This window comes from Urocitellus parryii, chromosome 3, assembly GCF_045843805.1.
Source record: "Urocitellus parryii isolate mUroPar1 chromosome 3, mUroPar1.hap1, whole genome shotgun sequence".
NCBI lineage: Eukaryota > Metazoa > Chordata > Mammalia > Rodentia > Sciuridae > Urocitellus > Urocitellus parryii.
Window position 1 is genome coordinate 19620378 of NC_135533.1, and position 25490 is coordinate 19645867.

At 36.3% G+C, this 25490-nt stretch overlaps 1 protein-coding gene across 1 annotated transcript in view; it reads right to left on the minus strand.

The window, feature by feature from the left end:
• Exoc4 (exocyst complex component 4) overlaps positions 1–25490 on the minus strand; it is a 783024-nt gene that overhangs the window by 135629 nt on the left and 621905 nt on the right. The window contains exon 13 of the mRNA XM_026392784.2: positions 12767–12922. Within this exon, the coding sequence (XP_026248569.1) occupies positions 12767–12922 (156 nt within the window). The remainder of the gene's footprint in view (positions 1–12766; positions 12923–25490) is intronic.

A 25490-nucleotide genomic window follows, 5' to 3' on the forward strand; every position in this document is an offset into this window, starting at 1 on the left:
AAGGCACATGTTAGTAATAAGCATACTTAATGCTAAAATCTTAGTTTCTAAATAACATTCCCCAGTAAAGGAAACCAGGATTCTTAGGAGAAATGGCTGGCTTCAGATTTGGGAAGTAAAAATACAAGATGAGCTTAGATCATTTTGTTGTACTAGAAGTGATCAAAGATGAAAGTGGTCATGCCAACAGAAAAAAGGATTATCCCTGGCTATATCTGGGACAATCTGAATCTCCTCAAACTAAAAGTAATAATGACTTCCATTTTCAGTCATGATAAAGGAACTGGTATTGAATCAGCTCTCCTACTATGGGCCAACCATAAAACTGGATAAAATAATTAAATGTTCAGATGTTAAGCAACAGGCAGCATGAAACAGTAACCTCCTGGGAGAAGGAAAACAATGAAGTAAATCCCATCCCAGTTTGCCATCTGGTGGCATTATTTGACTTCAATACAGACCATATCAATGTGTATATATGTAAATATATGTATGCAAAATATATATCTGCAGTATATACACATGCACTATGTATATGTGTGTATATATATCTTAATATAGCACTGAACTAGTAATAAGCATTTATTTCTAATAATAAATAATAATTCATTACAATTATACCTGGAAGAGTAATCAAGTTAGATTATCTTCTTGGCCATTATACCATATTTTGGGCCCCATTTTTTTATACCTTTACTTTATTTATTTATGTATTTATTTATATGCAGTGCTGAGGATCGAACCAAGGGCCTCAAACATGTAAGGTGAGAGTTCTATCGCTGAGCCACAACCCCAGCCCGAGCCCCATTATTATAACAAATACAGTAAATTTTATAATAATTATTATAAAATAAGTTTTAAAATAAATTTACTTCTGTAACTTAAATGAACAAATTCCTTAAAGTTTAAATTTGAAAACAAATAGAAAAAGTAATAGAAAATGTAAACTGCTACATTAAAGAAATCAAAATAAGAAAAAGCTTCTAAAAAAAAAATACAGGTCCAGATTGCTTTGCTGTTGAATTCTATCAATTCTATCAAGCATTTAAGAAAGAAATAAAACCAGTCTTTCATGAACTTTTAGAGAAAATAAGAAACAGAACAAAATGCTGTTAAGGATGTGAAGGAGTTTAGCAGTTTAGCAGTTTCATATGCCTAACCTATGGCACAGCAATTCTACTTCTATGCCATTATCAAAAGAACAAAAGCATATAAAGACAGCCATTTAATAGTAATTAATGAACAACACAGCATCATTAACAGCAGTTTTATTTATCACGAATGAAACTGGACACAACCCAAATGCCCATTAACAGGACAACTGAAAAAAATGAATTGTAGCATATCCATACAGTGGAAACCGCTCAAGAATAAACAGAAAGTACTGATAAAGGGATGATATGGTATGATAATAGGGTTGAAGCTCAAACCATTATTCTGAATAAAGGAAGTCAGACACAAAAGGGCACGGCACTACTGTATGATTCTGTTACTGTGGAATTCTAGAATAGGTAAAACTGTAGCAGAGATATCAGAGCAGTGGTTGCCTCCAGGTGGAGAGGCAAAAGAAATCTTTCCAGTGGTAGTGAGTGTGTTCTCTATACTGACTGGGGTGCAGATTATATGTGTGTATGAACCTGCCAAACTCAAGCAATTGATCACTGAGATCTGTTGTATTACATTGTAAGTAAATTATACCTCAATATTAAATATAAATGAAAAGAGCGAGAGAGAAAGGAGAGGGAAATGTAGAAGGTAGGGAGTCAGAGGAAAAGCTATTTTTAAATAAAATAATGACAATGTTTCAGACAAGGGTTATCAATGGATGCTGAAACTATGTAAAGTTGTTAGAGAAGAGGAAAATCACATTGTGTCAGAGTGCCACCCCACAGAGAATATTAATGAACCTCTTTTATTAATTAATAACAAAGGAAATAAACCTTGACCAAAAAGAGATCTGGCAGTACTACCTTGCCCAAATGGTCAGGCTTGGCTTTCCTCCATGTAGCATAGCCAGGCTTCACGAGAGGGCTGCAGGTATAAAATATCACGTATCTGGTGTTCCTGACAGAAACAGTCAGGCTGAATATAATCACCAAGAAACTGGTAGATGAACTCAGACCTCTGCTTGACATCACCCTAGACTCTATCCAAAGATTCCAAGTTACAAATAAATAGAGGGAGTTGATGAGACTGTTGTTGTACATTAGTGAAAACTGAGGTGATAAAACACAATATGTGAACCTTGAGTGAATCCTGGATTTAAAAAAAAATGTAAGTGACATTTTTGAGGGGCAACTGGGAAAATATAACTGTAGATATATGCTGGATAAAGTTTTGAAAGGTGTGGTATGGTAAGTAGAATTATGGCCCTGCAAAGAAGTTCTAATTGCAGGGACTGTGATTATGTTACTTCAGTAAAAAAGAACTTTACAGATGAGATTAAGGTTAAACACCACATTGAGATGGGGAGATTATCCTGGATTGTCTGGGTGTATTAAATCTAATTACATGGTCCTTAAAACCAGAGTACTTCAAGTGACTGGTCAGTGAGTGAGAAGTGATCATGGAAGAAAGGTCCGAGAGAGGCTGTGTTGCTCACTTGAAAGATGGAGGGAGACCACAGACCAAAGTGTGATGCTGGTCTCTAGAAGGTAGAGAGGCAAGGAAATGGATTTTCCTCAGAACCTCCAGAAAAGAAAGACAGCCCTGCAGAAATCTCTATTTTATCTTATTGAGACTTAGGTTGGAATTCTGACCTACAGAACTGTAAAGACAGATTTGTGTTTTAAGCCATTAATTTTTGAGTAATTTGTTAGGGCAGAAACATAAAACTAATACATACTGTAAGGAGGTAGGTATTGAAGAGGGGGTCTTTGCTCTTGGGAGATACATGCTGAAGTTCAAGGGAGAATGGTCACTGTGTTTGTAGCCTACTTTTGGAAGGCTTGGCAGGAAGGAAGTGTATGTGTATTTAGAGAGAAAGAAGAATGTACATGACAAATAGTAACAGCAAATGCAAGTCAGTGTACAGTATACATGTATTCATTGGATTATTATTTCACATTTTTTGAGGGTTAAACATTTTTCAATTTTTAAAAAACAAAAAAAGTCTAAGCTCAGGAGAAAACTAAGAAGTGAGAAACAGGGCAATGGTTGGGCTTTTCAAAATTAGTTTCTCCCTTATCTCTAAGTTTCTAACCAGTGTTGAGTTTCTAGAAATGAAGGTTTTATATAAGGTATAATATAACATGTGTGATAAGAAGGCAATGCAACAAATTAAAAACTTGAACAATATTACTAAAGCCATCAGAACTCTTGCAAACTCTTTTTGTTGTTCTCATTTCAGGTCCAGAGAGATAATATTTAGAATGACAGTCAGTTATGTTTTCACATGCTTAATTTATGAATGCATAAATACACACTGTCTTATTTTTCTTTTCTTTCTTTTCTTTTTGGGTGGTGCTGGGGATGCAAAGCACCTGTGCATTCTAAGCAGATGCTCTACCTACTGAGCTACATCTCCAACCCTGTCTTTTTCTTCTCTCGGCCTCCTCCTCCTCTTCCGCTTCCTTCTCCTTCTCCTTTGCCTCCTCCTCCTGCTCCTCCTTTTTGTCTTTATATAAGTATTTTTGAGCACTTTATATGTTATGTTCCTATTAGGGAGCACAGAAAAAATTATATGCACAACCAAGTCTTTTCTTGAAGAAAAAAGGGCTAGAGCTACCAAGGCTGTGGCAGGGCAAAGGTCTGGAAACTAAATTGCAGGCACCATTCTGCTAGGGGCAGCTTTGCCACCTCTTGGGGTCCTTATCTAAAAGAAAAGACACAAAAGCATCATTCTGACAGAGATTAGCTGGTAGCAAAAGATTGGGGTTCAAAGAGCTGGTCTCCAATTAGAGGCTAAGATTTTAATCACAGGTCAATGTAGGTAACTGTGTGATAAGTTCAAATGCATTATTATGGGAGATTCATTACGGTTAAAAAAAAAACTTTTCCTACTTGAATCAGATCTGCATAATTTATATAAGAAGAAATTCTTTAACACTTCTCTATAATTTTATTTTTAATTTAAGCTGCTTTTCTAGCAGCATAACTTTGTTCCTTTGTCTGTATTATTAATGAATTCTATATATTCTGTTAAACAGTTAACTTAAAAATCTCCAATTGCTAATGGAAAACTAGAGCTCAGATTTTAGGTAAATAGTATCCACACTCAAAGATTCCAATACTATCCTTTTTCTTATTTAACTCCACTATTTGTATAACAAGGAGTACAAGAAGGCAGGCCTGTGTGCATTCAACAAGCATATATTGAGCAAGTACTGTGTGACTCATTCTGTTATTCAACACCAAAATTCTAGAGCAATGACTCACTCTAGTCGTTTGCATTACACTTCTGATATCAGAAGTGTAAAGCTGAATTGATCTGGGAACTTGATGGTTTCAAAACCTATTACAAGCAGTCTCTGCTTTTGTGCAGTGTTTTGCTGAAAACTTCATTGGCCAGTAAACATCAGAGAATTAACCAAAGTTTCTTATAAAACAGCATTATAATTGAAGGTTGTTTTTCTGAGGCATCAAATAAATGATGAATGTTTGCAAATATATGCCATGAATGTAAACATACTAAAACTAGAACTCTAATTAATAACTAAAAATAGTAAAATTATATTCAAAGTTTGACAAAATGGGCAGAATGCACTAGGTGTACTCGTTATACAAGGAGTTCCAATCTATTCCAGACTGTAAATCCAAAACATAAAAACACAACATAAATAAGACCTAATATGTCAGTTAAAATAAATACACATGCGTGTATGCACACATACACACTCACACACACACATTCAGGCTCACTATTTTTGAAAAATGACCAATAAATCTAGACTTACTGATTGTGGTTGGCAGATGACGAGATGGAGGTGCAGAGGAATGAGGAGACACACAGCAAATTAGAGGCAGAATGGGGCAGGAACTAAGGCTCAGTATCACGAGTTTCTCTACATTTTTAAAAATATCCCTTTTTTGGAACAAGAGTTCACTGATATATCCGTGGCTAAGGAAAGTGAAAAATTCCATGAAAATTGATGCTGCTAACAATAAGCAAAGAGCTGATTGCAAAGCAGCATTTTAGAAACTGTGGCACCAGCCCAGAGTTATGGTGTGGAAACTAAACTAGGAATAAAGTTGCATTGACTTGCTTTGTTAGCTAAGAACAAGAACACATATTTTTTTAGAAAAGCCAATCAAACAAGCTTGGCCACTAAGTTTCCTTCATAGATGTTGTTGAGCAACACTCGACATAAACAACTAAGCACAAGCTGTTTCTTTAGCTGCTGGAACTTCCAGGGGGTGCAGGTTTTCTACAGCACTCATACAAATTGTAATAGTTTCCCATCAAGAACATGTCTTGAGCTGAGAGACATTATCAGTGTATGATTAAAATAATCGGCTACCACTTATAATGTGAACATAATATACTTTGGCTTTTCGACTACATAGAATGATGATGTTTAAAAGCTGAAATTTATATAGCATTGAATACTTCCTCCAAGTATTCTTCTAAATCTGTTCAAAGTAGAGACACTAAACAATTGATCTTAAGCCAGGGCACCCAAGCATCAGATCTTCAAGTGAGTCTCTTAGACTAGAGAGAAGAGATGAGAAACAGGATGTGGTCTTAAGAGAAAGACACATACACACACACACACACACACACACATAGATGGGAACTTTGGTCGCAATGTATTCTCAGTACAGAAGAGTGAATGTTTTGTATAAAATTGGTGAAAAATAAAGATAAATTTTAAGACAAAGTTTTTTTTCAGGGATAAAATTGTTAGAATGACAGTGTATTTTGGAGAATTAGTGAACTAGAAGCAAATAGTGACAGGGTTTGAGGATGCATGGAGTTTTTTTTAAGCAAGTAAAAATTTTAAACCAAAGTAATAATTACCCATGGTTAAATGATGAGCACTGGCCCCCATCCCACTCCTCCCCAGCCTCTGTCCTGTGCCCCAAGAAAAAATGCAGAGGTTTTGAAAAATAGTTTCTTTCTCTCAGTTCTTCTAGTGATCATATTCATCTAGCTAAGTAATCTATTAAAAATGCTTCTTGTTGATGTGTTGATTTTAGAGGTTTTATTCTGATCTCCTGCTTGATGGAGGAGACTTAGCTTAAGTAAAGACTTAGCTTACTTGGGTCCCCTCCTCTTGGCCCCAGTGACATCCTCCACTCCTTCCTAATACATAGCTTTTACTAGTCTCTTCTACATATGTTTACACATAGCTTTACCTTAAGGGGCAACAGATATCGCCCCCTAAAGTGTCTGCTCATTTGTATGACTCTCTCCAGACTGGGAGCTCCTAGTCCAATGGGAAGCCCTGTGGCTTGCAGGAGGGGAGAGGGCTGCTGGGAGAAGATGCTGGAGGAGTTGATACCTGAGTTGAATCTTGAAGCCAAGCTGTGCAGGTACAAGAGGTACGGTGGGATGATCAGAGGGCATTCCAGGAAGGAGGAATGGGAATGGGAGATGACGAGGGGTGGAAAAGCAGTGCAGACTGAAAACCTTAAAAATTGCAACAGGAAAAGACAGATATGAGGAGGTGAGTGGCCCTTCATCATCTGGCAGGGACTTTCAGCCTTCATTAGAGACAGAGTAGGGGAAGCTGGCAGAAGGCACAGGCCTTGCAGCAATGATTTTGCAAGTCTCACTGCCTGCCCTGTCCTGCTCACCTTCCAGGGCCCCATCCTGCACATCCTGTCCACCATCGTGATGGCAAGATGATCACTATCAGCCTCAAGGGCTAAGGTGGACTAAACTGGAAGGATGACAGTTTTTTCCTTTTTCTAAGACTGCAAATGAGAAAAAGAGAAATGGGATTAAATGTACACCTAATGAAAAATATTAAATAATTCCATGAACTGAAATTCAATAAAAAATGCAGAGAATATCAAATTAGTGGCTTTTTAATAATACTAACAGGATTGTACTTGCCAAATAATTGCCTAGAGAGACTAGCACTTATGCAACTTGTAGGGGAGATTTTATGTTTGTTTTCTCCTCCCTCTGCCTCATTTACTACCAATCTTTTGACAACAAGAACTGGATCACTAAGAAAAAAAAAAGAACTTTGATGTAATAACAAAGTGCCTAATTCGATCATCTTGAACATTAATTAATATGTTTGTTGCAGTCTCTAGTTAATGGCCTGTCTTTTTTGTTTTATTTTGGGATGTAAGTCTGCTTCTCATCCTGACTTACATCTATCCATGATGTTTGTCTGATTTAATGAAGGTAGGAAAAGGGAACATTTTAGCAAAACATTTTCTACTCTTGCACTTATTTGATATGGTCATGTTTTTAGATTCATTTTTCCTTTTATAAATATATTTTTAAAGTCATATTAAGCACCCAGAGGTAGTGAAATCAATGTCAGCATCCACTGAACATTTTCTTCAAGGTAGCTAAAGTCTTTTTCTTGCATCTCTTTCATTTGCTTCCTCAAATTTATCTAAAGATTTTGAATAGTTGTAGTTAGCCAGTACGTGTTAATAGCCATTGCTTACGTTATGCTAGGGACCTTTTAAATTTTCGAGTGGAACTTTTCAGAAAATTATTAATGCTCTACTTTATCCATGCAATTTCTATATCAAAATGTATTCCTACCTGTGATAGATTTCTGCTTCTCTTATAATTGTCTAATTTGAACTGGATAAAAAAAACCAGAACAGATATAAAGACCCACAAAGGAAAACAAAGCAAACTAGGCAGAGTCAATGCTGAGGACCAGAATTCAGGCCCATGAAGCTTCCAAAGGGAAAATGTTTCTATGTGTGTAACTTTCAGGAGTCCACGCAAAGCACCATCTTATAGTTTAAAACATCCCTATTACTCACATTTTATGATTTTTAATTGAAGAGTGGCCGATTTTTCCAGTTTTTAAAATTCATTTTATTCATTCAACATCTTAAAGGACCTAGGGATTCCAGAGAAGTCAGGTAAAGGTGTTTTCTGCTTTTATTCAGACTCTTTTTTTCATTACTCACATAAATTATTATAATCAACCAGTTGATCATTGAAAACAATATTTTGTGATTATTTAATCATTTTAACTAATAATTTCATAAAACAACAAAAATGAGTCTTAATGAGCATCCACTCGTTTGATTCCCCAAGTTGTAAAAGATACCTTCTAAATAACTAAATAGCTACAAATGGCTTCTCTTCCATATTCAGGACTGCATCACCCTCTATTCCAAAACTACACACTTTAGTTTTATAATTTTATATTTCATCCCTTTTGTGTCCTCCTTCCCTTTTCAACAATGGTTATTTCTATTTTCTTTGCTTTGACTAGGGAAACTTATGACTCAGAGGAAAATAAAAGAAGCATTTTTAATGCACCTATAAACTTGGTTTCAATACATTATTCTCCCTAGACATTGCTGGATATGTGCTGTTTTAAGTCTGTTATTGGAAGGAATACATATATCAAATATAACAGTGAATGTCAAAATATCAAACAAATCTAGTCAAAGTGCCAATGTGATAAAGCTTTTGACCTTATCAGAAAATGATGACTATCAGTCAAGATTATGATGGTGAATGAAAATAAAGAAATGACTCAAAAGTTCAAAAATGTAAATTCCGGATCCATTTTTAGGCGGCTGACTCCAGTGTGGTGGCTCAGGGAGCCAGGCGACCTGGATTCACATTATAGCTCTGTCACTTGATAGCTCTGTAAACTTGGGTAAGTTGCTAATTTCTCTGTGCCTCAGTCTCCTCGTTTGTTGAATGGGAGTAACAATTCTTGGAAACTCATAACATCACTGTATGGTGGGTGCCAGGCTCTGTTAGCTCTTACTATTTTGATCATTGTAATCGATTGTACAATCTGTCCTTAGACTTAATTTTTTATCATTCATCTCTCTACCTGCTATAGTTCAAGACTAGTTTTTAGGTTTTTATGTAATGTTTGTCTCTTATAACCTGAAAAATCCAGTCCTGATCCCACCAATCCCATTTAAGAATTTTCAAACCTGGTTCTAGAGGAATGATACCTATTCTTTGAAATTCAGGGACCCTGAATGGGTAGCTGGTTTGAGGGCGACTTTTTCTAATACACCTGGCCTCCCCACCTCCTACACAGCCCTTCCTTACCTCCTTTACTCCTCCATACCTTCTTCCTTCTGTTAATTACACCTCCAGCAAGCAGGGCTGCCTTTTATCAGTGGATACTCCCTGATCTCAAAAGGATAAATATATACATATACATGACAGGTGCAAAGACAATCGAGCTAAAGAACCTGCTTTCAGTTTCCTTGGGAATAGAAGGGTATTTGCTGTTTTTCTTTTCTATTAAAGCCCCGGCTTGACCTAATTTTTTCCCCCTCTATTCAAAATTAAACCTGGAAATAATACATTTTATTTTTTAGTTAAAAAACAAGAATAGAAAAGGGCTTTGTTTAGTAATGAAGGGAATGTAACCTTTATTGGATGCAAAGGGCACTGGATTCTATATTCATCTGGGTGCCAAATACCCTTCTGAGCTTTAAAAACTAATTATAGGAGGAGAGTGTGACTTTTCAGTCCTTTTGGCTCGAGCCATGTTCTCTGGCGCTCTAATGTGCTGCTCAAGGCTCTCGGTCAGCTCAACCACAATGAATAGCAATGAAGAGCATCCTTTCCTCCTGACTTGCTTTCAACTTCTAATCCAGAAGAGAATGTGACAGTTTAAAAGGAAAGAATCAATCAACATACAAAACAAAACAGATCGCAAAATGTAGTTCTCTTCTGTTAAAGGAAATATAATTTGTTTTCCAAGTCATGTCTACCAGCAAAAACATGAGCAAATCTTTGAGGCTTGTTCAGGAAAAACAAACACAAAAATAGAACCAGACACTATGATGAAATGTATGTAAAATTTAAAGACAGACAAAGTAAGCTATGAATATAGAAATCAGAATAGTAGTTGCTTTGAGGGAAGGAAGGCCGTTTGAGAACAGTAAAAAATTCCATATTTTAATCTGGGAGGGGGTTACAAGGGTATAATCATATTTATGTATTTCAGTGTGTTATACAATTAAGACTATATTTTACTTCACGTCTTCATGTAGATCACACCAAGAAAGCTAAGAAATGTTAACATAATTTGTTTTTCCTCCAAGTTTAAGATGGAAAGTGACACAATTCTTTCGTAAATTCAAGAGGAAAAAAAAAGGGTCTTATTCGTAGCTTTTCTAAATCAAAAAAGTGAGGTATACACAGACGTTCATCTCTGGCTCAGCAGTCTCTTCTAAAATAGAGCTAGAAACTGTTTCCTTTAACTTTATGCTATTGAAGATAACTAACACACCTGATTAAAAACCATTTGCAAGTATAAAACCCAATTCAAAAACTATAGAACAATAAGCTGAGGAACAAGAAAAAGGCACATATTTACTTAAAGAATCCTGCAAAGTTGGGAGAAATTGCTTCAGAAATAGCTTCTTAAACAACTATTAATGCTAATGGATATGGTTATATGAAATACTTAAAGAAAAGGGTGAGAATATGTTTGCCCTAGACCTTTTAAGAATCTGGGAAGGCTAATACGAAGGTAATTCAGTGAAGGAGTGAACCCTGTGCCCGGCCTGGCTTGTCTTAGGTCAGTTTACTTATTTGTACTTGAGGCTCAAGTTGATCAATCTCTTAATCCTCCTCACCTCTCCTGACAGAAAAAAAAAAAAAAAAAAATCAGGAGGATACACTCTCCTACTAAAACCATGATAATGTGATCTAAATTAAGGGAAGTATAGAGTGCAAGAATACAAAATTAAAAATTTTAGAATTTTAATTGATTTCAGAAGCTGAGATTTGGATATTTATTCAACACAATGGAAGTTTTAAAGGAAAACATCTATGTGACTTTTGTATAAGCAAAGGTTTCTTAATAGGGTACAAACGGCATGTCCATAAAAGGATTAATAAACTAGACTTACTGAAACTTTTAAAAGGTTGATAGTAAAAGACACTGTTAGGAGAATAACAAGGCAACATGTCAAGTGGGAGAAGACTGATCCATCCATAACAGAGTTTCACCTGATGTATGAATAACTCCCCAGAGTCTCTAGGGAGCAGACAGACAACCTATTTAGAAATTACTAGGAAATTATCTGAAACAACATATCATGAAAGAAATATCCAAATGGCCAAGAAATACATAAAAATAAATTGAAAGTTCTCATCATCTGTGAGAGAAATGCAAATTAAATAATAATGAGAGGGTTGGGATTGTGGCTTAGAGGTAGAGCACTTGCCTTTCACCTGTGAGGCACTAGGTTTAATCCACAGCACCATATAAAAAATAAATTAATAAACAAAGATAATGTGTGTCCATCTACAACTAAAAAATATTAATAATAAATAAATAAATAAATAACAATGAGATACTGCTACAAACCTACCAGAATGGATACAACTTAAAAGAATGAAAATGGCAAGTGTTAATGAAATGTGGAACAACTGGCACTTTCATATATCACTGGGAGAACATAAATTCTTACGACCAATTTTCTTTGGAAAACTGTTTGACAGTATGAACTAAAACTCAACCAGCAATTCTTCTATTGGCATATACTCATGGTCACCAAAAGACACAGCAGAATATTTATAGCTAACTACTTGTTATTGCTCCAAAATGAAAGCTAAACAATGCTCACCAACTGTAGAATGAATAATATACATACACACATTTCTGTACCTATGCGTATATACATACCACCACATACATATATAGTCATACATACACATAATAAAATATTTTCTAAAAAACCTGTAGTGCTTACTACACACAGTGGTCTATTCAAAGTAAAGAGAACCTATACACAATATGGATAAATCTTGCCAACATAAGGTAGAACGTAAGAAGCCTGTCGTAAAAGAGTACATAACTGCATGATTCCATTTATATAAGGTCCAAAACCAGATTAAACTAGTCTATGTAGTTAGAAATCAGATAAGAATAACTTGGAGTTCTCAAGTTGCTATGTTTCATCTCTTGTTGGTAAAGTTGTGTTTCTTTTCTTTTTCTTCTTCTTCTTCTTTTTTTTGGTACCAGGGATCGAATCCACGGGTGCTCAACCACTGAGCAATGATGCCCTTTATAAAATTTATTTAAAAGTTTTGAGATAGACTCTTACTATGTTGCTTAGGGCCTTGCTAAGTTGCTGAGGTTGACTTTGAACTCAGCCTCCCGAGTCGCTGGGATTATAGATGTGTGCCTCTGCACCTCCCTTAAGTTCTGTTTGATTTGGATATTAGTTACAAACACATTCTGTTTCATCACCATGTTCACTAAACTGGCTTTGATATATGTACATTTCTATACATTTATTATGCCTCATACTATTGTGTGTACATGTAAATATGTGTGTGGTATACATACTCACATACACACATGTGTATGTGTATATATATATATATATATATATATAGAGAGAGAGAGAGAGAGAGAGAGAGAGAGAGATACGTATGTACATATATATTTTTCTCAGTATATTGTATTAAATAAAAAGTAAACCATAGGTATATAAGAAGAGATGATATACTAAGAAATGATCAAGAGGAAATATAAGAAATCAAAAACACCCTAACCAGACTCCACAGGGCCAAGGAAAGAATCACGACCTTGAGGAGCTAAACATGTGTACTTTCCTCCATATGTTTATATCACTTAGAAAATAGATCTTAAAAAAAAGATCTTAAAAAATAGATCTTTACCTTATGAAATCTTCTTCCTCTTCTCTCTTTGGCCTCAGCTGTTTGGGCTGAGCCATATTGATCCAGTTTGGTAGTGATTTCAAGAGTCTGCTGATATCATCATCTTTTGCCCAAGATGCACTGATGACAAGTTTTTCTTCTGACTGGACAATGCCCCTAAAAATAGCCCATAAAAAAGGTGCTTTAGCACAATACCTGGTATTCAGTTAGCTTTTTTTTTTTTTCATTTACCTTAGCTGCAGAAAAAGATATCACATCCATCTCTCTTATTAACATAATCCATTATCTGAGTAGGAAGCAGAAGCATCCATTAATAGGTCACATTATTGGGAGACATCATTTCTAGATTTCATTCTTAGTTTCTGAATTGTTGAGTAATCATGAAAGCAGATCATACTAATTAGTACTCCTTATCATAGTTAATCCCTTAGGATAAATAAATTGTGTGGTAGGTTAGGGGGTATCTTTCAAGAATATGTTCAATAAATAAAATAGGGATGATTGTATTTTTAAAAAATGCTGCTAAATGACAACATGAGTGGTACCTGAAAGGTGACAGAAGTGTTACAAAACATTATTCTCTGACTTCTTGGTTTAAACTATTAATTAGTTCTACTTTAAGTTTTTTTTTTTTTTTTAACTATAGACACTCCTTTATTCAAAACAAATCTACCAACATAAATCTTTCTGTTGGGAGACAGAAAGAGCCTTTGATCATTGCTATCTCCAGTGGGCTTTATCTAGTGACCCAGAGTTGACAGGCTTTTAATAAGCCCTTTAATAGGCCGCTGGGTTCACTAGTAACACTGCTTTTACCAGAGTGTACCTGAAAATTCACCTTAAATATTCCATTTCAACTTAATTAAAAAGCTTCTTTTTCTGTCACTAAGACTGATTTCAATGGCCTAAAAATCCTTATCAGTAAAACTAGTGTTAGAAATGACATTTATTTATGAAGGAAGTGCTAATTAGCTGGATGCCCCCTAGAAGATGACCAAGGTTCCAGGAGGTTTCCCCATCCCAGGCAAGGATATCTTTTGTTGTAAGTGTCAACCTGGGAACATTATGCATTTTCAAGTAAATATATATATATATATATAATGTATTTACATATGCTAAAACTTCCTTGACCCAATAAACAATTTAAGGTTTGAAGACAAGAGAAGTTGAAGCCTCCAAACCTTGACTTAATTACAGCCTGACTTAAGGTAATGCAATAGTGCCTTGATTCTCTTAAGAATAGCTAGGATAAATAAGAGAACTGTATGTGATTTCTAGAATTTTTCTAACTCACTATAACTGAATGGTTTCTATTAGTTACCGTGGCCAGAGATAAAAATTTGAGTATAGAACCTTCTTCCCTCTATTCTCCCAAATTACTCTCTGGGTGTTACCTTTTATTCCCTCTTTTCTCTTGTTATTTTCTGGCATCTTTCTGCAACATTAAAGGATTAATTCAAAAATCTAACTTTAATAAATTTTATAATCATACTTGCATTGCTGGGTAAAGAATGGTACCACCGCAGATTTCTGACATCTCATTGCAGGTGGACCCTCATTCTTTTTATGTGTCTCTGTTCAGCTTCGTCTCTCCGTTTCTATAATGGATTTATAAACAGACAGCCATTTTGTTCTTTCTGAATCTCCACTTTGCTTATTCTCCTTATCCTTCCTATCTGACAGAGAAGAGGGGACCTACTAAATATTGCTAAATATTCTGCCTCCCATCTCCAACAGATAATATGTTCAAATTTGTTCCTCATTTATTTCAAGTAATTTCTCTACTTAGGCTCTGAGGATCTATAATTATCCCTTTTCCTTCCTATATTTTCAGTATTTTTTCAATATTTTCTTAAAAAAAAAAAAGATTTTTTTCCCTTGACCCAACATTCTGCTCTACCAAAGCTCTTCTCTCTCCTCCAGATACTCATCAAATGGGCAGCCTGGGAACCCAGAGTTTTCCTGGTTCTATTCATGGTTAGAACAGTTCCTCTGCATAACTCTGCACAAATAAAGCTCCCTCTCTCCCTGTCTTGGAGGTGTTAAAATGCTAGTCCCCGTTTGACCTCCCTATATGATCTAATACCTTTGTGGCCTCTCAACTTCAACACTTGTTTCTATGGCCTCTAATCCCTCTTTTGTTCATGACATCTGGAGAATTCTTTCTTCCTTTTGAATTTGGTTAGAGTTGGTTAGCTATTTGAAACACTTCTAAAGTTACACATTTTTATCTACTTTCCATATAAAAGGAGCAGGAAAAGGGCTTCCTAAAACTATTCACTCCATATTTTTGACAAGAAGTTAAAATTCAGTCTTAAACCAACTGTAAAAAGGGCTTTATAATTAATTCCAGTGATGCTGCTTTACCAACCCACAGGCATGTTTTAATCTTCATACTCTTGACCATTCTGAAGCATCCAATATTTTTTTATCGCTCTTTTCCTAAAACATTATTCCTTTGCTTCCTATAATATCATTTCCTCCTGGTTGTATTCCTGCCATCCTAACCCCTTTCTTAGCTAAACTGATGACTCTTTTCCTGTATCTATACTTCAAATGTTGTGTTTTGCAGATTCTGCATTCCTCACTTGGGCAATCTCATCTTCCTGCCAGATGTGACCAACCTGTATTCCAACAAATAAATTAATATCTCCAGGGCAGCCCTCTCTTCTAAGTCTGCGTATCCAAAGGTTTACTGGAAAATTCTGCTTGGTAGTCCCACCAGCATTTCAAATTAAAATGAGTCAAAGGAACTCATTTGCTTTCTACTCCTTTCTCTCCCACTAAACACCTGGTATCCCCTATTCAAGCCATGCTGTTGTTCAAGCCAGAAACACAGAGGCATCCTAATCACCCACAGTGATTACATCCTGCCAATTCCACCTCCTTACTATCTCATAAATCTGTCATTTCCTGTCCAGGTTCACTGCCATTAACCTATATTTAAACCTTCATCATTTCTCACTTGGATTTGGCAATAACCTTGTAATTGGGCTTTTTCCCCAGTCCAACTCACCACACAGGTTGGAAGAATCTTATGTCTAAACTACAAATATAATAATTGTATTCACCTTCTCAGAACTCTCCAGTGACTCCTAATTCCATGTAAGACCAAGACCACACTTAGCAAGCATGAACATCTATCTTTCTGGAGGTACCTGCTGCTACTGCTTTCCTCCTTTGTCTTTGTTTACTGCTCCAAGCTTCTGTGCACGTTGGGTGGACATGCTGTATATCGTTTCCTGCTTCTCTGTGTTATCACTGCCAGGGAGGCTTTTTTCTCAACCCCCTTCTTTGCCTCTGCTTATCAAGCACTACCTTGACTATGAGATAGGGATTCAGTAGAAAGATATACAGAGCCTTAAAGGAAATACCTATAAGCCATCAAGATGCATATAAGTGCCCAGGGAAGAATTGCAATTCCTGAGATACATGTCCTTGGCCCACACCCTTGACCCATGCCTGTGTAACATGAGCAAAACATGCAAGCACAGGAAAAACTAGAGTGAAAATGTGTAGCTCCACCCTGCTTCACCTTTAGTCCAGCCCCTAGGACCAGCCCTCTATAAATATAAACACCCCACACCAATGGGGTGCTGTTTCTCCCTCTGAAGTTAACCTGCAATCTCCCTTGAGTATTTATTGCTCTACCCCAAAGGCCTCTCTCTAGATTGCCTCCACTGTCCCTTGAATGTGTATCTACCTTCCTAAATAAACCTCTGTCTATGCCTTTGACTGCAGCATGCTGAAATTCTTTTCCTTCATGCCAAGAAACCCTGCAGGCCCTGAGTCAAGTTCCCCCTCTGTCTAGGAACTCTATGGACCCTTCTTTGGAGACTGCTCTCCTGTGACAGTTCCTACCTTGCTACAGCTGAGTCCTCCCTTCTGTGTATGCCCCATCACTCTTACAGCAGAGGTTTTCAACCTTGACTGCACCTAAGAACCACCTGGGGAACACTTTCAAAAACTAGGCACCCAGGCCATACTAGACCAAGCAAATCATAATCTCTGGGGGTAGGGGCAACAAAAGATTTTCATTTCCCAGTAGATCCAAATGTGCACCCAAGGGTGACAATCACCACCCTGCACATTCTCTCACTGGCCCTGCTACACATTTTTACAAGTTTGGAGGAGAGTTGATTTCTTATTAGTTTTTGTATCCTCGGTGCCCAAAACAATACCTGGTATTTGGAAGGTATATAAGAACTAAACTGGAGATAAAAATAAGCCATCCTCAATTTTAGGAGTCTAGATAACTTACTAAATTTAAACAATTTTAGTGGGTTCCCTTTGTTTCTTTGCAGTAAATGACTCAGATGAGCTACTAAGTCACTTGGTGTTCAACAGAAGATCATTCTGTGCCTCTTTGAATTTAATACAAATAAGAATACCAACCTAGATGCCCTTCAGTAGATAAATGATAAAGAAAATGTGGTATATATACACCGTGGAATATTACTCAGCAATGAAAGAGAATGAAATCATGGCATTTACAGGTAAATAGATGAAGTTGGAGAATATAATGCTAAGTGAAATAAGCTAATCCCCAAAAAACAAATGCCGAATGTTTTCTCTGATATAAGGAGGCTGATTCATAGTGGATTGGAAGGGGAAGCATGGGAAGATTAGACAAACCGTAGATAGGGCAAAGGGAAGAAAGGGAACAAGGGGGTAAAAAAGATGGTGGAAGGAGATGGACATCGCTAAGTACAGGTATGAAGAAATGGTGTGAATATACTTTATATACAAGTAGAGAGATGAAAAATTGTGCTCTATATAGGTAATATGAATTGTAATGCATTTTGCTGTCATATATAACAAATTAGTATTAAAAAGAAAAAAATACAAATAAGAATAATAAATCAATATAGGTGTGTCTCTCTCTGAAAAAAATTAAATAGAAAAAGTCCTGACTCACAAAAGAAGTGAACCAAGGACTGATGACAATCCTTTCTACTATTAAAAAACTTCCTCAAAAATTCACTTTTTCTGAATAATCTGTTGGTATGAGCCTACAATGATCTCTCCTTTGGAAAGGAAACAAAACTCTATCACTTTACAATTGGTATTTTGTCCTACACAGTGGGTAGGCAGACTATGACCTGTGAATCTTGTTTATCCACCAGCTGATCTGTATTATGTCCTGTAAGCTAAAAAGAGTGTTGACATTTTTAAATGGTTTGTTAAAAAAATTAAAATAATAATAATATTTTGTGCCATATATAAATTATGTGAAACTTAAATTTCAGTGTCAGAATTTTGGTTGGATGCTTCAATTCCTTTTAAAGCCACATTACAGGCTGAATTCTGCTCTGCAGTTAGAAGCCCAAAATCTGACCCAAAGCATTTAAATCTTTGGGTCAGAGATGGTCTTTCACCAACCCCACCCCCGCCCCCAAGCTTGGGATACAGTTTCAATAAGTGTGAGATGGTATTATACACATCGGGGTCATAATTTTCTATTTTAGCATTTGATGGGATAAAACATTATCTTAGTGGGACACTATGTTAAAGGTACACATATTTTTTACTTAGGTATTTTTTAAACACCGAATTAATTCAAAAATTCAATATTATGTTACTACCTAACATTCATGGATCCAATTTTACTAAAGGATAGTAATCTGAATGAATTAAAATACTACTACATCCTGCTCTTAACAATAAATATGTTAATTCATATTGGAATGAATACCAATCCCAAAAGCAATTCCAAATATTCTAATTTGAAATACTGGCATCAATTAGCATACAATTACCATAGAGGAATATTTTTTTTTTTTTCATTCAAGTGGCAAAGTTTCCACCCTGACCAATTGCCTTGATTAGTTTTTGGTTTTTCGACAAACAGGATCATGTGGGTTACAAAATTCCAGGACATGTCCAAATAGCCTTAAAAAAGAAAACTGCATTCCTAACAATTATTCTCTAAGAGAAGTAGGGTTAATCATCTCTACCAGAACCATCATCTACTAATTAATTCACAGCTCAGTGGGCCACAGACAGAGCCATCTGTGAGACTATTTGTACCCGTTCCCAGGAGGAAGAGAAGATAGGTATACCTCTGGAAACAGGTGATAAGGCTGCCACAAGAAGGGTCCACCCTCTAGACACGGTTGAGTGGGTTTCATTCAGAAAACATCTGCTGGTGTCAACTCACTCTGATGTGCATTGCTTCTGCGTTGGAGCAGTTGGGATGTGCAAGTGTGCATGGTCCCTGGACACAGCTGGGGCCCTGAGTCTTTCATTAGGTAAACAACCAGGGGCAGGTGGGGCTAATTGGATTCAACTGCTTGGTGACAACCAGGGCATGATGCTTACTTTACCAGACTGAATCTTTCAGACACTTCAAAAACTTGGAGCCAAGCTAGACAAGTGAACCCTGGACAAAACTGCTCCAAATTAAACGGCTGTAGTCCAATTTAGACTGTGAATGACTGGGCCTGCAGCAGGCCAAACTGCAGAGCAGTGCCCAGAAACACAAATGATAATGACAATGAGAGATGCAAAGTAAGAGTCAGTATTATGCTACTGCTGAAGAAAATGAAACAAAACCAACAGGCAACCCAAACCAAGATCCCTCAAGATAAGATGGAACAGAATACAAACATCAGATTATCTTTGATATCAATACCCCATGCTGGTCACACCTTATGGTGGTACATATTTGTACCCAGAGGTTAGGAAACATCTGATAATTCTGGAGATGGTTCATGGGAAACAATTCAAGAGGACCCTAGGGAAGGAGGATTTGGAATCTGAGAGTTTACACAAGGTAACTCATAGAGATAATTTAATAGCGATCTTCAAATAGACAAGTTGTCATATGAAGAGTCATAATTGTTGGATATTTAAAAGCCCCAGAAAAAATAGAATTATATTGTAGCATAGACAGTGGACCAATGATTAATATAAAATCTGTCTCAACTGTCATTGATCAGACTTTTCTTGTGCTAAGCAAATTTAAACACATTCTGTGTTTGTATATCCTTAAGATCTTTATAAACAGATGTTAGACCAGGTAGCTCTCTGTTTAAACCTTACATGTCTTCCTATTGCACTTAGAGTAAAATTCATATCCTCTGGTCTCAAGGTCCTTCATTAGTGATTCTTAAATCTGGCTGCATGTTAAACACCTGAGAAGTATTTTAAAAATAAATCAATTTCACATGCTGAAGTGGGGCTCAGAGCTGGTATTTTTAAAGCTCCCACATAATTCTCACAAGTAGCCTGAAAAATACCCAAATGATCTGACTTCTGCACCTGTCTAACCTCATTCAGTATTCAATCTTTGCTCACTCTATTCTGTTTAATTTACCTGAGTTCACATAAGCTGTGAGCTAGATCCTATCCTCTGCCTGTTCCTTCCTTTTCCTCTATGCGGCTCCTTCTCATCCTTCAGAATTGAGCTCAAACATCACATTCTCAGTGAGGCCTTTCCTGAAGCTGCCCCTCATTCAGAAACTCTTTTTTGTTGTTGTTATTTAAATCACACTATCCTCAATCCTGATAAATCTATTTTGTTCTTTCATTTGACAACTGATTATTATTCAGCTCCCTCTATTAGAATGTAAAATCCAGGAAGGCAAGACCTTGCTAGCTGATTCAATTCTCTACTCCAGCCCTCAATAAATAATTGTGTATTTATTCAAAAATTTTATTCTTAAATCGTAAATCAACAAATTATATCCAATATACATTTATGGGATACAAAGTAATGTTATGATTTATGACTATAATGTGAAAAATTAAATCAATCTAATGTGTCATTACAGATACTAGTTTTGTGTTGAGAAAGTTAGAAACGTATTGATTCTGAACATACATTATTATTTACTGTACTTATCACATTGCAATACACTAAAACAAAAAAAAGTCTTCTTCCCCTGTCTAATAGCAGCTTTGTACCTGTGCCTCCCATCTCTTCATCTCCTTTTCCCAACCATCTGGTAACCACCATTCTCCCCTCTGCTTCTTTGAGTTTGATTGTTTTAGATTGCACAGATAGGTGAGGATATGAAGTTTTTGTCTTCCTATGTCTGCTTTATTTCACTTAACATAATGTTTGCAAATTTCATGCATGTTTTCACAAAGGATGAATTTTCATTTTTAAAGCCGAATCATATTCCATCATGTACATATAACATTTTTCCTTTTTTATTGGTGTATTATAATTAGGCATAATAATGGAATTCATTGTTACATATTTATACATGTACAAAACAGTATAATTTGGTCAATTTCCCTGTATAACCACATTTTCTTTATCCATTCACCTACTGATGGAGGTTTATGGTTGACTTCATAATATGGCTACTGTGAACAGTGCCGCAGTGATCATGACACTTTTTGACATATTGATTTCATACAGAGTATGACATCTTTTTGACATACTGATTTTAGATGCTTTGGGTAAACATCCAAGAGTGAAATTGTTTTATTATGTAGTAATTCTATTTGTAATTTTTTTGAGGAACCCCAATCTTGAGTTTCCCATAATGGCTGTACTAATCTATATTCTCACAACACTGTACAGGAATCCCTTTTCTCTACATCCTTGACAACACTTATCTTCCATCTTTTTAGTAATAGTCATTGTGAAAGGTGTGAGGTAATATCCCTTTGTGATTTTAATTTGCAATTCCTTATGATTAGTGATGTTGAGTTTTTTTCTCCATAATCTGCTGGTCATTTGCATGTCCTCTTTTGAAAAATGTCTATGTAGGTCCTTGCATATTTCTTTTTTCACTTTGGTGCCGGGGATTGAACCCAGGTCCTCATGCATGCTAAGCATCATTCTACCACCGAGTTATATCCCAAGCCCCCACTGCCCATTTTTAATTGGAGTAATTGTTTTCTTTGTATAGAGTTGTTTGAGTTCCTTATGTCTTTTGGATATTAGCGACTTATCAGATGTGTGGGTTGTACATGTTTTCTCTCAATCTATAGGTTGTGTCTTCAGTCTTTTGTTTCCTTTCTTGTGCAGAACCTTTTTATTTTTATGTAATCTCATCTATTTTTGCTTTTGTTGTCTCCCTGTTGGTCAAATGTATATTTGCCTAGAGCAATGCCAAATTTTTTTCTTGTAGTTTTACAGTTTCAGATCTCACTTAAGTCTTTCATCCATTTTGAGTTGATTTTTGTACATGGTGTGAGATAAGAATCCAGTTTCATTTGTCTGCATATGAATATCCAGTTTTCCAAACAACACTGTTCAAAATATACTCCTTTCCTCAATGTTTATTCTTAGAAACTTTGTCAAAAACAGAGGGTTCATTTCTGGGCTCTCTATTGTAATCGTTGGTTGATGAATTTAGTTCTATGCCAGTACTATACTGTTTTATACTGTAGTTTTGTAGTATGGCAGTGTGATGCCTCCTCCTTTGTTCTTTTAGTCCATGATTGCCTTGGCTATTCAGGGTCTTCTATGGTTCCCTAAGAATTTTAGGATTGTTTTCTATCACTATGAAAAACAAGAATTTGGTTAGGGATTGCACTGAATCTGTCTGTGGATCACTGTGGGAAGTATGAACATAATCATGGTATTTATTTCTTCTATCCATGAGCAGAGGTTATCTATCTACTTACTTGTGTCTTCTCCAGTCTCTTTCATTAATGTTTTAGTCTTCAGTGTGTAGGACTTTTATTGCCTTGGTTAAATTTATTCCTAAGTATTTTTAAAAGTAGTTACTGTAAATGGGATTGTATTCTTGATTGCTTTTCCAGAATATGCATTATTAGTGTATAGAAATACTACTTATTTTTATATGTAGATTTTGTACCCTGAAACTTCACCATATTGTTTCATCAGTTCAAATGGTTTTTTTTTTTTTTTGGTGGAATCTAAAGAGTTTTCTGTCTGTATGATCATGTCATCAGCAAACAGCAACAGTTTTTCATTTTATTTCTTCCTTTTGCCTAATTTCCCAGAACTTCCAATATTATGTTAAATGGAAGCGATGAGAGTGGGCATCCTTGTCTTGATCTTATAGATCTTCAAAGAAAGAGTTTCAATTGTTCACCACTGAGCATGAGATTAGCTGTGAGCATATCATGTCTGGCCTACAAGCCATTAAAGTATATTCCTTCTATACCTCATTCATTAGATTTTTTTTTTGTCAAAGGTACTGTATTTTGTCAAATGCTTTTTCTGTACCAAATGAGATGATAAGATTTTTGTCCTTCACTCTGTGAATGTGACAAACAATATTCATTGATTTGTGTATGTTGAAGTATCTTTTCTTCCAAGGAATAAATCCCACTTGAATGAGGTGAATGATCCTTTTAATGTGTTGTAGAATTTGATGTGCTAGTTATTTTGCTGAGGATTCCTGAGTCTATGTTCATCAAGAATACTGGCCAGTAGGTTTCTTTTATTGTGATTTCCTTGTCTTATTTTAGGATCAATGGTTGTTAAGTAATAGATGGAATGAGGGAATGACACAACTGAAGCACAAAACACCAACAAAATAACAGAAGTCACAAGAATACTCTTCTTGTGACATCTTATTGGCAAATATCAACAATAGTACCAGTGAAATTACTTTCGAAGTATAAAACAATGAAAACACTACAAAGAGCAAGAGCAATAATAATACTCGCCAACACATTATTTACCACAAACTAGGTAGGGGTTCTTCTAAGCACATTATGTCTATTAACTCCTATGATCCTCACAACAATCTCTGCAGTAGACACTATCATTATTCCTATTTGGTGGATGAAAGTCACAGGCACAGAGGTCAGGGAACTTTCCTATGGCCAACCGGCTGGTGAGGTTGAGCTTGAAGTGGGCCCATACCCATTATTCTGGAGTCTGTGCTTCTTACTATTATACTGTCTCTCTAAACCACTTGAAACATTTTTCAGGTTTCTTTTTTCTTCTAGAATTCCATTGCCTCTTCTTTGGACTTCATAGTAGACAGACTTAGCTTCTAACGCACGTACTATGACTTTCATACTCTATGACCTTTGCCACATTATTAACCTTTTTGAACCTCTGCTTTCTCATCTCTAAGGTAAGAAAAATCCAATTTAACAGAATGGTTGTGAATGACTAGATAAAGCTAATGACTAAAAAGTCCCTTGCACAGAGACCAAGTACATTACTGAGTGTTTATTTCCATTCTCGTCCAGGTCCTCATTACTGCACATCAAGGTCACTGCTGCAAGAGACTCCTATCTGATCTTGCAGGCTGAGTAAGGCAGGGGACATGAGGACTAGCTGCTTGCTATGAAATTCCTAAGACATGTTTTAGGGAGACACATTTGTATTGGGCCAGGAGAGCAGCCAGTGTGCACTGCCAAAGTCAAGTGAAGGTCACTTGATCAATAAACACATGTGGAAGCCCATATAGAGACACCATGCTACATAATGGAGGAAAAACTGTGTAAAACCTCATAATAAACTTCTTCTCAGAGCGGAGATATGCCACAGTGATTTCTAACCAGAAAGAGAAGAGTCACTTTGGGGACATTTTAAAACCATACTTCCCCAGGTCTGTCAGTGGGCCTAATGTGGAAAAGCCAGTAAATGTATCTGATATTATAACTCACATCGTTATAACTCTGATGTGAACCAATGGTTGAAAAATAATGTTCTAGAGAGAGGAACACATAACTGATCAAATAATACATAAAAATTCAAATTTTAGTACAATGGAATAAATATCAGAATGGAGTTATACAAAATAAATTACAGAAGCACATAATAAAAGCTCACTTGCTGAATGCCCTCTATGAAAGAGATACTGTACATATTTTATAATGTTCATTTGTATCTAATCAATATTTAATAAAAGTGAATCTATATATATCAGTGGAGTTGAGCTAAAAAGGTAGGGGAGAAAGTTGTAACAGGCAGATCAGAACTCAAGTTTCTGTGGAGCTTGCAGAAGGTTTCCCTGGCATTTGACCTCAGCTCTTCTGATGTTCAGAGTGAGTCAGGTGAGCAGAGCCTGCAAGGCAAGCTCAGCGGGCTTTCATTCCTGTAGCTTCTGGTTACACAGGGAACCTGAAGGGCTTCACCAGAACTTCTGGCATCCAGTACCTGCTCGTTAGTTAGCACAGTGGGACCCGAGAGATCTTCAAACTATGTGGTAATTGATCATATTATCCTCCTGGTGAAAACCTGTGACAGCATTCTTTTACCCTATATGGAGAACTTTCAAACTCCCCTTTCTGATCCATTGCCACCCAACCACACTAGTCATTCCAGTCACTTGGATTTCTCAACCTTTCCCCATGTATCATGTCCCTAGATACTGCTCTACTGCTGGCTCATCCTGCTCAGTCTGGAAGCAATTTCCTATTTATTCAACAAGCAAATTAAGGGCCGACCAGGTGCCCAGACCTGGTCAAGACATATCTCATTATCCTTATTTTTTTTTCAGGTTCCACCATGGGTTCTAGCTCTCCTAGAAATGGTGAAAGGTGAGCTGTGAGGATGATGATATCATCCCTCCAAAATACCCTGCTTGTGTCTTATATCAGTTGAACTTCTGAGAGTGCAGTTTTTATTTGTATTCTTTACTAGGCCCAGTTATTGGGTGGGATTCTCTCTCAGACCTGAAAAAAATTAATGAACTGATGCTAAATTAGAACAGATAGAAACTTCAGAAAACTGTGATTCCAATCATGAAATTACTACTTTGGGACGCATAAGCTGCTGCTTGTGTCTCAGGGCAAAGAGGACAAGCAAAGGGAGAGAAGTGTTCAACTTAGA